At 58.9% G+C, this 11,598-nt stretch overlaps 1 protein-coding gene across 2 annotated transcripts in view; it reads left to right on the top strand.

The window, feature by feature from the left end:
* Positions 1–650: 650 nt before the first annotated feature.
* The window catches only part of RBM19 (RNA binding motif protein 19), a 91,807-nt gene continuing 80,859 nt past the window's right edge, over positions 651–11,598 (top strand). For both annotated transcript variants that reach the window (XM_015567371.1, XM_015567372.1), the window contains exons 1-11: positions 651–791; positions 2,714–2,896; positions 3,775–3,900; positions 4,114–4,152; positions 4,389–4,578; positions 5,629–5,912; positions 6,500–6,580; positions 7,327–7,405; positions 9,183–9,254; positions 10,181–10,384; positions 11,328–11,458. In XM_015567371.1, the coding sequence (XP_015422857.1) occupies positions 756–791; positions 2,714–2,896; positions 3,775–3,900; positions 4,114–4,152; positions 4,389–4,578; positions 5,629–5,912; positions 6,500–6,580; positions 7,327–7,405; positions 9,183–9,254; positions 10,181–10,384; positions 11,328–11,458 (1,425 nt within the window). In that variant the 5' untranslated portion in view covers positions 651–755. The remainder of the gene's footprint in view (positions 792–2,713; positions 2,897–3,774; positions 3,901–4,113; positions 4,153–4,388; positions 4,579–5,628; positions 5,913–6,499; positions 6,581–7,326; positions 7,406–9,182; positions 9,255–10,180; positions 10,385–11,327; positions 11,459–11,598) is intronic.

Raw genomic sequence — 11,598 nt, 5'->3', positions numbered from 1 at the left:
CTAAAATTTGGGTTACCGCCGAAACCGGTTTGGCTCAGTGGATAGAGTGTCGGCCTGCGGACTGAAGGGTCCCAGGTTCGATTCCGGTCAAGGGCATGTACCTGGGTTGCCGGCACATCCCCAGTAGGGAGTGTGCAGGAGGCAGCTGATCGATGTTTCTCTCCTCGATGTTTCTAACTCTCTATTCCTCTCCCTTCCTCTCTATATAAAATCAATAAAAAAATTAATAAATAAGTAAATAACAAGAACCCCTAACCCTGTCCCCATCCTCAGGCTTAGAACTCGATAGGAAAGGAGGCTGGAACAGTGAGCCCTGCGCCCAGGCGCTAAGGAGCCACCTCAATCCCTTCCCCGGCCGACCCCATCCTCAGGCTTAGAACTCGATAGGAAAGTGCAGTAGGAAAGGAGGCTGGAACAGTGAGCCCTGAGCCCATACGCTAAGGGGCCACCGCAATCCCATCCCCGGCCAAGGGAGCACCACCGCCCCCTGCCGGCTGAGCATTGGTCTCTTCTGGCGCCGCCCGACAGCCTGCGCCTGCGCAGAAGGCAAGCGCTCAGGCCCGCCCCTTGTGGGTGTGACTTCCTCGGGGCGGTCGGTCTGGCCACGCCCATTTCCGGAAGGGGCTGGCCCAGGCCGGGAGCACGTGACTGGGATCCGGCTCGGGAAAGATGGCGGCGCCCAGGGCTGCGGCGTGAAAGTGTCAGTGGGAGACTCAGTGCGCCGTGCTGGGGTCAGAGCCGCGGGGCCGGGCGCCATGTCGCGGCTGATCGTGAAGAACCTCCCGAATGGGGTGAGTGGCAGGGGCCTGGGCCCGGGGGTCTGAAATGAGGGCCGGTCGGGGGCCAAGGGTCGGTAGGAAGGCGACTGCGGGGAATTGAGGGGTTTCCATCCGGGGCAGGACCCGCGGCTTTCCCCGCTTTGACAGTGGGAAGGAGGGATTGTAACTGCTCACGGCTTCACAGCCGCCGGTGGGTCCCTGACGCGCAGTCCGACCCTCTCCCAGGGAGGCACCGCCCCGCTCCCCGGCCCCCACATTTCGTTGTTGTTGACTCGAGGCTGGGTCACACCCGGTACCGGCAGCCCTTTCCACTCGGGGGGCTGATGGGCGGCACGTGGGGAGTAATGGGCTTAGGGCCCGCGTTCCAGTTCCCGATGCCGTCATCGGGGCAGGCGGGTTCGATTCAGAACCGGTAAGGGGCTCTGAACTCTTTATCCAGTACGTGGACTCTGTTTCCCTGGAGTCCCGCGCAGAACCTGCGGTGGGCACTCAGCTAGCACATGCCCAGTGAGTGAGCGAAGAAACAGACGGATGTGGGGCCAGAGGGCTGGGGCTCTGGGCCATCCTCGCCTCCCTTCCTGTCACCTTTCTGCGTGGGAAACTGCACACGCTGGTGCGGTGGTCAGCTCATCCCCCACACCCAGAATGTGCCATCTTGGTCCGAGGTCTTATGTGCTCTTGACTCTACTACCCCTTGGGACGGACTCTCTCCCCTTAGGAAGAGGAAGGACCCGAAGCCACTGCTGTTTTATTGCTGTGGGGTTTTTTTTAACCTTATCTCGCCCTTGCCCCTTCCCACCACAGATTGGTCTCTGGGGGCTATGACACAATTTTACTTTTTAAAAATATGTTTTTATTGATTTCAGAGAGGAAGGGAGAGGGGGAGAGAGATAGAAACATCAATGATGAGGGAGACTCACTGATTGGCTGCCTCCTGCACACCCCCTGCTGGGGACCCAGCCTGCAACCTGGGCATGTGCCCTTGACCGAATCAAAATCCTAGCATGTGCCCAGGACCCTGTGGATGACTATCCACTGAGCTGAACCGGCTAGGGCAGCTATGACACAATTTTAAAAATTTGAACAGTGCAGTAGTGTATAAGCTGAGAAGCAGGGTTTGTTCCCTCTTCCCCTCCCTCCGTCTTTCTCCAGGAGTAACCATCTTCTCTGGCTTATTTTAGGACTCCCCATAGGTTTCTTTCTCTGCCCAAATATGTGCCCCCATTTCTTGGCCTGTTTACCCGATGACTATCTGCTGACCCCCACTATGAAAGATGAGGAACCTAGATCATCTATTCCTCATCGGTTATTTTTTATTTTAAAAAGTGTTTTTATTGATGTCAGAGAGAGGAAGGGAGAGAGAGATGGCAACATCACTGATGAGAGAGAATCACCGGTCAGCTGCCGCCTGCACGCCCCACGCTGGGGATGGAGCCTGAAACTGAGGCGTGTGCCCTGACCGGGAACTGAGCCTGACCTCCTCTCCTGGTTCATAGGCCGATGCTCAGCACTGAGCCACACTGGCCGGGGGTGTTATTTGTTGTTTTTAATCCATCCATCATTTACCGTAAATGGTATACTTTTAAAATACCTATTATTGATTTATCCATCATATCCATCAGCTTTAGGCAGTGCCTTTTTTTTTAATTCTCAAGGATATATTTGTATTGATTTAGAGAGAGAAAGAAACATTGGTCTGAGAGGGAAACATCAATCATTTGGGGGCCTCCTGTACGTCCTGACTGGGAAGCGAACCCAAAACCTTTGGTGTGTGGGACGACGCTCCAACCAGCTGAGCCGCCTGGCCAGGGCTAGGCGGTGTCTCTTGATGCCTCACTGTGATGGATGAGGGTGGCTCCCCTTCCCCTCCCAGCTTCCATCTGTCCCTGGGCTCTGACCCCCCCGCTCTCCCTCACGCTGCCCCTCTGTCCTAGATGAAGGAGGAGCGGTTCCGCCAGCTGTTCGCCGCCTTTGGCACGCTGACGGACTGCAGCCTCAAGTTCACCAAGGATGGCAAGTTCCGCAAGTTCGGCTTCATCGGCTTCAAGTCCGAGGAAGAGGCCCAAAGGGCGCTGAACCATTTCCACAAGAGCTTTGTCGACACGTCCCGGATCACGGTGAGTCGGGAAGAATCTCGCCACTGCCTGCCTGTGGAAAATGCTCTTTTCCTCCTACCCCGTCCCCTTTCAGGCTGTGATGTCCTCCGCGTCTCACTGCTTCTCAGTCTTTCCTGCCTAGAGATCCCCGGAGAGTTTGTTAAACTGGTTTCCTGGGCCCGTTCACGGAGTTTCTCATTGAGTGTGGGGGAGGGGCCCAGGAATGTGCACGTCTAACAAGCTCTCAGGTGATGTGATGCTGCGGTCCCCACGTGAGAACCGCTGGTCTGCGTCATCCATTCACAAACTGTTCAGCCAGCACTCGAGCGCTTACGTGATGCAGGGGATTTGGAGCGGATGTGGCCCCCTGGCCCGTCCTCATGGAGCCAGCAGCCCACGGGAGTCAGGGGGCCGCTTTCAGTCACTGTGGTCAGTGCTGAGGAACAAAGGAGGTGCCTTCCTTGCTGGGGGTGGATGGGGAGTCAGGAAAGCTTCCTGGAGGAGGAGGTCCTACTCTGTCACTCACGTGCATTTAATGACTTGGTTAAGACATTGAGTTCCAGTCACCATCTGACCCTCTCTGACTTGGGGGACCTGGGGCAAGGCACTCACTTCCCTGTGCCTCGGCTCCTGGCCTGAGAGTGGGGGAGCCATGGCTCCTTCCTCGCACTGGGGGAGGCTCAGTGTATTTCTACCTGCAAAACAGCAAGACTGCCTGGTAATGTTCACGCCCGCAGTGCGGTGAAGAGAGCAAAGCCAGGCGAGGGGAGCATGCGGAATTTGCTTCAGCCAGCTCAGCTAGGCTGTGGCAGCGGCCTTTTTAAAAGCCCAAGCTCCTGGGTGTGAGTGTGGCTGGGCTGGGGCAGGTCCCCCCTGACCACCCTCCCTCGCCTGTGCAGGTGGAGTTCTGCAGGTCGTTTGGGGACCCGACGAAGCCGCGGGCCTGGAGCAAGCATGCCCAGAAACCAAGCCAGGCCAAGCAGCCTCCGAAAGACAAGGACTCGGTGCCCCCAGAAACTAAGAAAGTGCGTGCACGGTCACTCCTGCCCTCGAACCCGGGGTCAGCAGGGTGGCCACCGCTGGGGGCTCGGGCAGGGGAGCAGGGGTGACTTGCGACTCCCTCTCGGATGGTTCCTGCAGGAGGGCCCTCCCAAGACAATTTAGTTTTGTCTCCCCTCGCCCAAGCCCCCCACTTCTCAGGCCAGATGGTCCTCACCATCTGCACCCTCTGTTTGTAGGACAAGAAGAAGAAAAAGGCAGCGAGTGAGCTGGAGGAGGTGAGTCCTGGTGCCCAGGAGGGTGGCGCTGGGAGGGTCCTGGGAGCGCTGGAGCCGAGTCTGGTTTCTTAGGCTTCTTGTCGGATGAAGAGTCCACTCCGCCCTCCTAGGGCTGACCCGGCTGGCCCCAGGGGACATGAACTTGGGGGGTGCTCTGACCCGCCGGGAGTCGGGAGGGCTGAGCTGACTGAGTCGTCCTGGCCTGTGTTTCCCTCTTCCCGCTGCGGTGCCACCAGCTGAAGGAAAACACCGAGTTCCGGGAGTTCCTGTCGGTTCACCAGAGGCGGACACAGGCAGCCACTTGGGCTAACGATGCCCTGGACACGGAGCCCTCGCAAGGGAAGAGCAAGCAGGCCAGTGACTACCTGAACTTCGACTCCGATTCGGGCCAGGAGAGTGAGGAGGGAGCCGGGGAGGACTCAGAAGGTAAGGCTTGGACACGCCCGCTCGGGTCCCCGCACGCCGAGGCCTGTGCTCTCACGGGCTTGTGCAAATGTGGCTCCCTTGGTGCCAGACACTGCCCTCTACTGGGGTGGCTATCCCAACTGCAAGTATGTCGGCCTTGACTGATCTTGGTCACTTATTCAGCCACTCAAATATTGAGTACCTACTATGTGCCAGGCACTGCTTTAGGCATTGGGGATACAGTAGTGAGCGAACGACGAAGAATCCTGCCCCTATGGAGCTGTCACCCTGGTGGGCAGAAAGACACCGTAAAGAAATCACTCACTAGTTAGTGTGTTACGTGAAGACACAGAGAAAGCGGGGAGGGGGATAGGAGAGTCCCGAGAACAAAGGTCGGAAGGAGGTGAGGGCAGCCCCGTCCTCAGAAGGTGCCCACGGTGTAGCGCGGGGACGGTGGGGGTGTGAGCAGTTGCAGCCCAGGATGGCACGTGGCGGGTGAGGGTCGGGAATCCATTGTGGCTTAAAGCACGGAATGGGTTCAATGTGGATGTTACATATGGTAAAGTTTCCGTGCAAAGCTGGGGTCCAAAGGACTCGCAGGGAGTTGGTGGGACACAGTCATGGAGGGGACAGGCGGGGGTACAGGTGGAGGGAACAGCATTCTGCGTGGCTCAGGGTGGCTGCAGCCGTGGGAGCTGGAGGGCAGTCGGCCATCCGAGGGGCAGGAGCTCGGGTTTCTCCCTGCAAGCACCTGGTAGTCACGGGGGGCTTTAGTCCAGGAGTGGCCAAAAGGTCCTCCAGGTTGCAGTTGAAAGAGTGGATGACGAGGGCAGGGCTGCTGTGGGGAACATGCAGCTCCCGACGTGTGGCACGTGGCACCTCAACACGGCAGCATCTCACCATGTGACTGTTTATCAGAGGACTCACCAGGGCTGCGCGGCACAGGGCCCCTGGTGATGGTGGGCTTGGCACCTCGTGCCCCCAGCCGTCCCAGGCCCCTTGCGGGCTGCACAAACACAGTCCCTCGGTGCCAGGGACTGTCCCCGACTCCCAGCCTCCCTGTTTTTCCAGAGGAGGGCGGCCTCGAACCGAAGGCAGCCGTGCGGAAGGAGCTGTCGGACATGGATTACCTGAAATCCAAGGTGGTGCGGGCCGAGTCGCTGTCTTCCTCAGAAGAGGAGGAGGAGGAGGAGGAGGAAAGTGAAGATGAGGCCGTGAACTGTGATGAAGGCAGTGAGGCCGAGGAAGAGGATCCTTGCGCGGCCCCCGCCCGGCAGGGCCAAGAGAGGACAGGGCCAGGCCCAGAGCAAGGCACCCTGTCTGGGACCAAGAAACCCCAGGAGGCCAGCGCCCAGGTGTGTGGATCGGGGTGGGTCTGGGGTCCGGGAGCCGGTTGGTGGTTCACCATGTCCTCACCCACGTACCCTGCGGGCCCCAGACCGGGCTACACATCTCAGCTCTGCCACTTGCTCTGTGACCTGTGCGTGCGCTTCTTTCTGAATCTGTTTCCTGTCACTGGAGAGTGAGCTGCTGATGGATGCAGCCTGTTATACTTTGTATTTAGTGGCAGTGTACGCAGATGTCAGCCCACAGTCGACAACAATGCGTATGATTAAGTGAGCACTTACTACGTGCTGGGTCCAGTGCCTGCCGTATCCTTTGTCGTTGACTCTTAAGACAGTCTTGAGGGGCAGGCGTTCTTCTTGTCCGGTTTCACAGGGGAGGGCGCTGAAGTCCAGGGGAGGGATTGTTTTGACCCAATCAGACAGCAGTGCCCGATGCTCTGCACAGTGGGCACAGAGTGAGCCCCGAGTCAGTGACAGTGAGCATCACGTGACCTCAGATGCTCGCGGCATCCCCGGCTCGCCGTCAGCCCGCCTCTGCACACTCAGTGCCCCTGGGCCAGGGACTCACTCCCACTCTGTTCTCTGCCGTCACTCAGAAAGAGAAGCCAGCCGTCCAGTGGGAACCCAGCACCCCCCACACCGTGAAGCTGCGGGGAGCCCCGTTCAACGTCACAGAGGTGCGTGCCGCTAACTGGGACAAGGGCCAGAGCTGAGGGTGGGGTGCTGGGAACCCCTGCTGCAGGGGGTTCAGGGTCAGCGGAGGACTGGAGCTGGGAAGAACTGGGGCTAAGAGGCCACTGAGTGCGATCCCAGGCCTTGCCTTTCATGGGACGGTGGCTGACCAGCCGAGGAGGAGCAGCTGCCCTCACCCATGGTGCACGCTGGGGCTGCGCATGCGTCTCCTGCTGGAGAAGGGAGAAGGTCAGCTGATCAGTATTTAAGGCTTTGGGATCCATACTCTGTGTTAGTGCATTTTAGAAAAATGTGTTTGAATCGCCCTCATGTTCAGAAGAGAGAGACTGGAGAGTACTGGGGACGGCCTGCAGCAGCACCGTAAGTGACTGCAAGCCATCACCATGAGGGCACAGGGACAGATAGGCCAGCGCTGAGGAGAAGCGGGAAACGCCAGACTTAACCCCAAATATATAAAAGGTACTTGCGGGGAGGGATGTCAGACACAGTGCCTTAAAATGCCGATGGTGGCATTGCTGTTTTATATTTACATCCTTCATCTCCAGCTTTTCTTCAGATTTTTTCCCAGTTTCATTTAATGATGGAGAAAAGGTGTGGATATTTAAGGGAAAGCGAGAAACGAGAAAGGACAAACACTGGTAACCTTTCCACGTTCAGAACTTCGGCCCAGGTTTCTTCGTTTGGGCTGCGCTTTTATTACCAGTTGATACAGGGGAACCTTTCCTTCTAGAAAAACGTTACGGAGTTCCTGGCGCCCCTGAAACCGGTGGCCATTCGGATCGTGAGGAATGCTCACGGGAACAAGACAGGTGAGGTTTGGGTGTCGGGGTCCAGAGGCAGCTGGGGAAGGTGGAAGGTCAGGGCAGTGAAGTTGGGGGACACTTTAGGGGCGGCTGTTCTTGTTTCTGCTTGTGATCCCTGGCTCCGTGGATTGGCTAGACCCGTGGCGGGGCCAAAGAGCCATATGTGGCTCGCAAGCCGCGGTTTGCCGACCACTAGGCTAGACTGCTTGGGCCAGGGTCTCCTCTTGTCCCTGCCTGGCAGCCTGGTGCGTGGTTGTCACTGTTTCTCGTCTCCACTCTTGCCAGTGGGCTCGCCTGTTGCTTTAAACAGATGTCCCTCCCCAGTCTAGGGTTTGCTGTGCCGACAGGCAGCACTCTGAGCTGCTAAGAATGTGTGTTGCTGCCCCTCACTGTCCTCTGCCAGGCTTCCACTCTGGGCAGCAAACATTCTTGAAATAAAGGGTCTGAGCTTGGAGAGGTGGGCACCCCCTTACTGCCCCGGCCGGGGCTGCAGGACACGCAGCAGCAGAGCTGTGCTCCCAGGAACCATGCCGAGGCCTGGAGCGCTGGGTGTGCAGGCTGCCCTTGGCAAGAAGCTGTGGGCACGGGCTGGGCAGCAGGAGCTGCTGGGGCCAGAGTCCGGGGAGGAAAGGCCACCTGCTTTCGGGGTGGTCTTGTTGCCTTCAGGTTTCTGTGTCCCCGCCCCGGCCCTCTGAGCACACAGCCCTGCTCTCCAGGCAGGCCCGGTGGCCAGCGTCCCTCTCTCCCTGCCCACCTGTTCGGGTACAATCCAGGGCAGGGGAGAGCCTGCCCAGCTTCAGATCCCAGCTCGGCCACCTGCCAGCGCTGGGGCCCTGGACCAGGACGCAGTCAGTTTCCTCATCTGAGCAATGGGGTGGTCGTGTCTCGTTTAGCTGTGAGGACTCGGTGATTTAGTACACACAGCGTTTACAACAGTGCTGCGCGCCCATCCAGGCTCCCTGCGAGCCAACGTCAGGACTGGCGGTGCCCCGCTCGCACGGCTCTTCAGAGACCAGCGGGAGGGGCAGGGAGGGGCACGCTTGAGGTGTCAGGACGAGGAACCGTATTGGAGGCCTTGGAGCTGGAGAGAGCTGGCCTGGGAGCGTGACGCTTCAGGGAAGTAATCGGATGTCCCCGTGGGAGCTGCCGAGGAGGCAGGCTGGCCCCGTGCTGAGGGCTCAGTAATTGGGCTGCAGCCCCGGGTGCAGGCCGAGGATGGGAAAGACCCCACTGGCTCTGCACACCTCGGGCCTCAGGCTCCGGCAGAGTGGCTGTGGAGATGGCCCCTCAGGGTGGGTCACAGGGTGGGGGGGCTGGAAGGGGACAGAGGCCTCCTGTCTTCTGACTCCGACATCCCAGCATCGTCACCCCAGTGTCGTCAGTGTAGAGCCAGGCCCCAGAGTCTGAACCAGGGGCGGGGAACCTTTTTCCTGCCAAGGGCGTTTGGGTATTTATAACACCATTCGCGGGCCATACACAAAAATGAGCCTGCTGTATGTGGTCAGACATTTCATTAACTCACCCCTGATGCCTTGGCAGGGCCAGACCAAATGATGTCGCAGGCCTTGGACGGCCCATGGACTGGACATCCCCTCCCCTCCCCCCGGCCTAAAATTCTGCGAAGGGAGATTGGGCCACAGTGGGAGGGAATCTTTGCATTTTGGAGAACTGGCAAAACTGGAAGTTCTTCCCCTCTCTGCCCAGCTTCTCCTGAACACCTGGCACAGTGTGGGGGACTCCTGCGATGTCTGCAGACTTGACCTTTGTCATTGTCCTTCCTCAGGGTACGTCTTTGTGGATTTCAGCAGTGAAGAGGAAGTGAAGAAAGCTTTGAAGTGCAACAGAGAATACATGGGTAAGGACACGGGGACGGGCCCGGCTCCATGTGGAGGCAGGGTGCATTCATTCCTTTATTCATTCCTTTACTCCACGTTTGGTGAGGGTCTGCTCTGTGCCAGGCACTGCTCTGGGCACTGGTGAGACAGCGGCAAGCAGAACAGCTTGAGCAGCTGCTGTAGAGTAAATGGACATAAGGGGGGGAGGGGGAGGCATCCCATGGGCTGTGCTGTGGGGAAGTGCAGAGCAGGAGAGGCAGGATTGGAGGAGGCACGTTTATGAACAGGAGTGTCCCCTTGGGCCTCCCCGAGAAGGTGAGGAAACCCAGAGGAGCAGAGGGAACAAGCCCTGGCTTGGGGGGGCAGGCGTTCCAGTGCAGGGAGCAGTCAGGCAGCAGGTGCAGGTCCCTGAATTGGGAGGTCGCCTGATGGTCTGCAAGACGTGATCATTGACCTGACCCTGGCATGGACGAGTGACCCAGATCCAGCCGCCGGCCCCTAGTGAAGATGCAAGTTCTGTCGGGGAAGGAGAGAAACCAAGCAGTCTTGTCAGCCAGTCAGGCAGTAGGTGTTTATTGAGCACCTACTGTGTGCACGTGGTGGAGATAGTGGTGGTCACAGTCTAATCAGGCCCCGGGTGATGCATGTAGAGTTCACTAGTGCACACGTCATGTGTTGTGTCCTGAGGCGGAGTAGCCGTCGGTGCCAGGACACATGCCCTGAGCTCAGGGTGCAGATTTGGACGGAGGCGGCCCAGGCAGGCTCCCCCGGGTTGACACTGACTTGCAGGATGACATGGGGAAAGGGCCCTCGGGTCAGGCCAGCTGCAGCCTGAGCCTGGGCCTTGGCATCTGGAAGGAGGTGACGACAAGTTTGGAATCGTCAGTTGGGAGTCACTGGCAAGTTCCAGGCCTCCCCCCAGGCCCTGACTCCTCTCCTTGTGCAGGTGGCCGCTACATCGAGGTGTTCAGGGAAAAGACTGTCCCCGTGGCCAAGGGGCCCCCGAAGAGCAGCAGCAAACCCTGGCAAGGCCGGACGCTTGGGGAGGACGAGGAGGAGGAGGACCTGGCCGACTCGGGGAGGCTCTTCGTGCGCAACCTGCCCTACACCAGCACCGAGGAGGACCTGGAGAAGATCTTCTCCAAATACGGTGGGCGCGGCTCCCCCGGAGCAGGCGGCTGAGGGCAGGCAGGCCTGGCTTCCAGTCCCAGGCTGCCCCTCAGCTCCTGACCTTGGGCTCATGACGTCCCCTCCCGTCTCAGTTTCCTCATCCATGAAATGGGCTGATGATCCCTGAGCTGCTGTGAGAATTCACACACGCTGTGCTTGACAGTGAGGGTGTTTTTGCTGTCGTCATTGTTGCTATTTCACAGGACATGAACTTGAAGACCCGTAGTTTAGCTGGGTCACCCTGGGCTGTATTCGGTTGTAAGGTCACGGCTGTGAAGGGAAGGAAGTTAGGGTTTAAAGTGACGGTGAGGTCTCGATGCCGCTGAGATCCCTGGAGGGCCTCCCACTTTTATCCGGAGGCCGTCTCTGGGTGGTGGGGGTTGGGGCATGGTTGAGTGCCTGATGTGGGGGCAGGGAGGCCCTGAGCAGGACTCTGCCATTGGTGTAACCTTCCAGCCTGCGGTTCCTGCTGTCCTGAGCACGGATCCTTCCCCCAGGCCAGCACCCTAGTTGGTAGCAGGGCCGGCTGCACACGAGAGGGAGTCAGTAGACTGCAAGCACTTCCAGGCACTGAGCAGGCGCTGTTAGGACACTTCACGTGTCAATGTTTTTAACCCTCTCAGCACTCGTGAGTCAGTGCTCTGATGATGCCACTTTACAGGTGAGAAGACTGAGGCACCTGAAGACCACACCTATAGGTGTGGAGGCAGGACCCCGCCCAGCACCTGTACTGTCAGGAGAGACGCATAAAGGGTTGTGTCAGGGACACCCTTGACCTTTGAGGTGGTCTCACTGCTGCCTCTAACCACGGGCTGACCCAGAGCGGCAGCCCAACGCTCTCGCCAGTGAAGGCCATCACCTGCTCAGTGCCGAGCGTGCAGGCCCATCCCGGCCCCAGACACTGACCCCTCTCCTGTCCGCAGGCCCCCTGTCCGAGCTGCATTACCCCATCGACAGCCTGACCAAGAAACCCAAGGGCTTTGCCTTCGTCTCCTTCATGTTCCCTGAGCACGCGGTGAAGGCCTACGCAGAGGTGGACGGGCAGGTGTTCCAGGTGACTGCCCTGGGCCCGGGTGGCCGGGAGAGATCATGTGTGTGCGTGCATGTGTGAGTGTGTGCGTGCGTGCGCGTGCGTGCATGTGCACACCCCCACATTTCTAAGGAAGCACACTAGTGGCCGGGAGAGGCCGTGTG

This window comes from Myotis davidii, unplaced genomic scaffold, assembly GCF_000327345.1.
Source record: "Myotis davidii unplaced genomic scaffold, ASM32734v1 scaffold223, whole genome shotgun sequence".
NCBI lineage: Eukaryota > Metazoa > Chordata > Mammalia > Chiroptera > Vespertilionidae > Myotis > Myotis davidii.
This window is presented reverse-complemented; position numbering and strand designations above follow the sequence as displayed.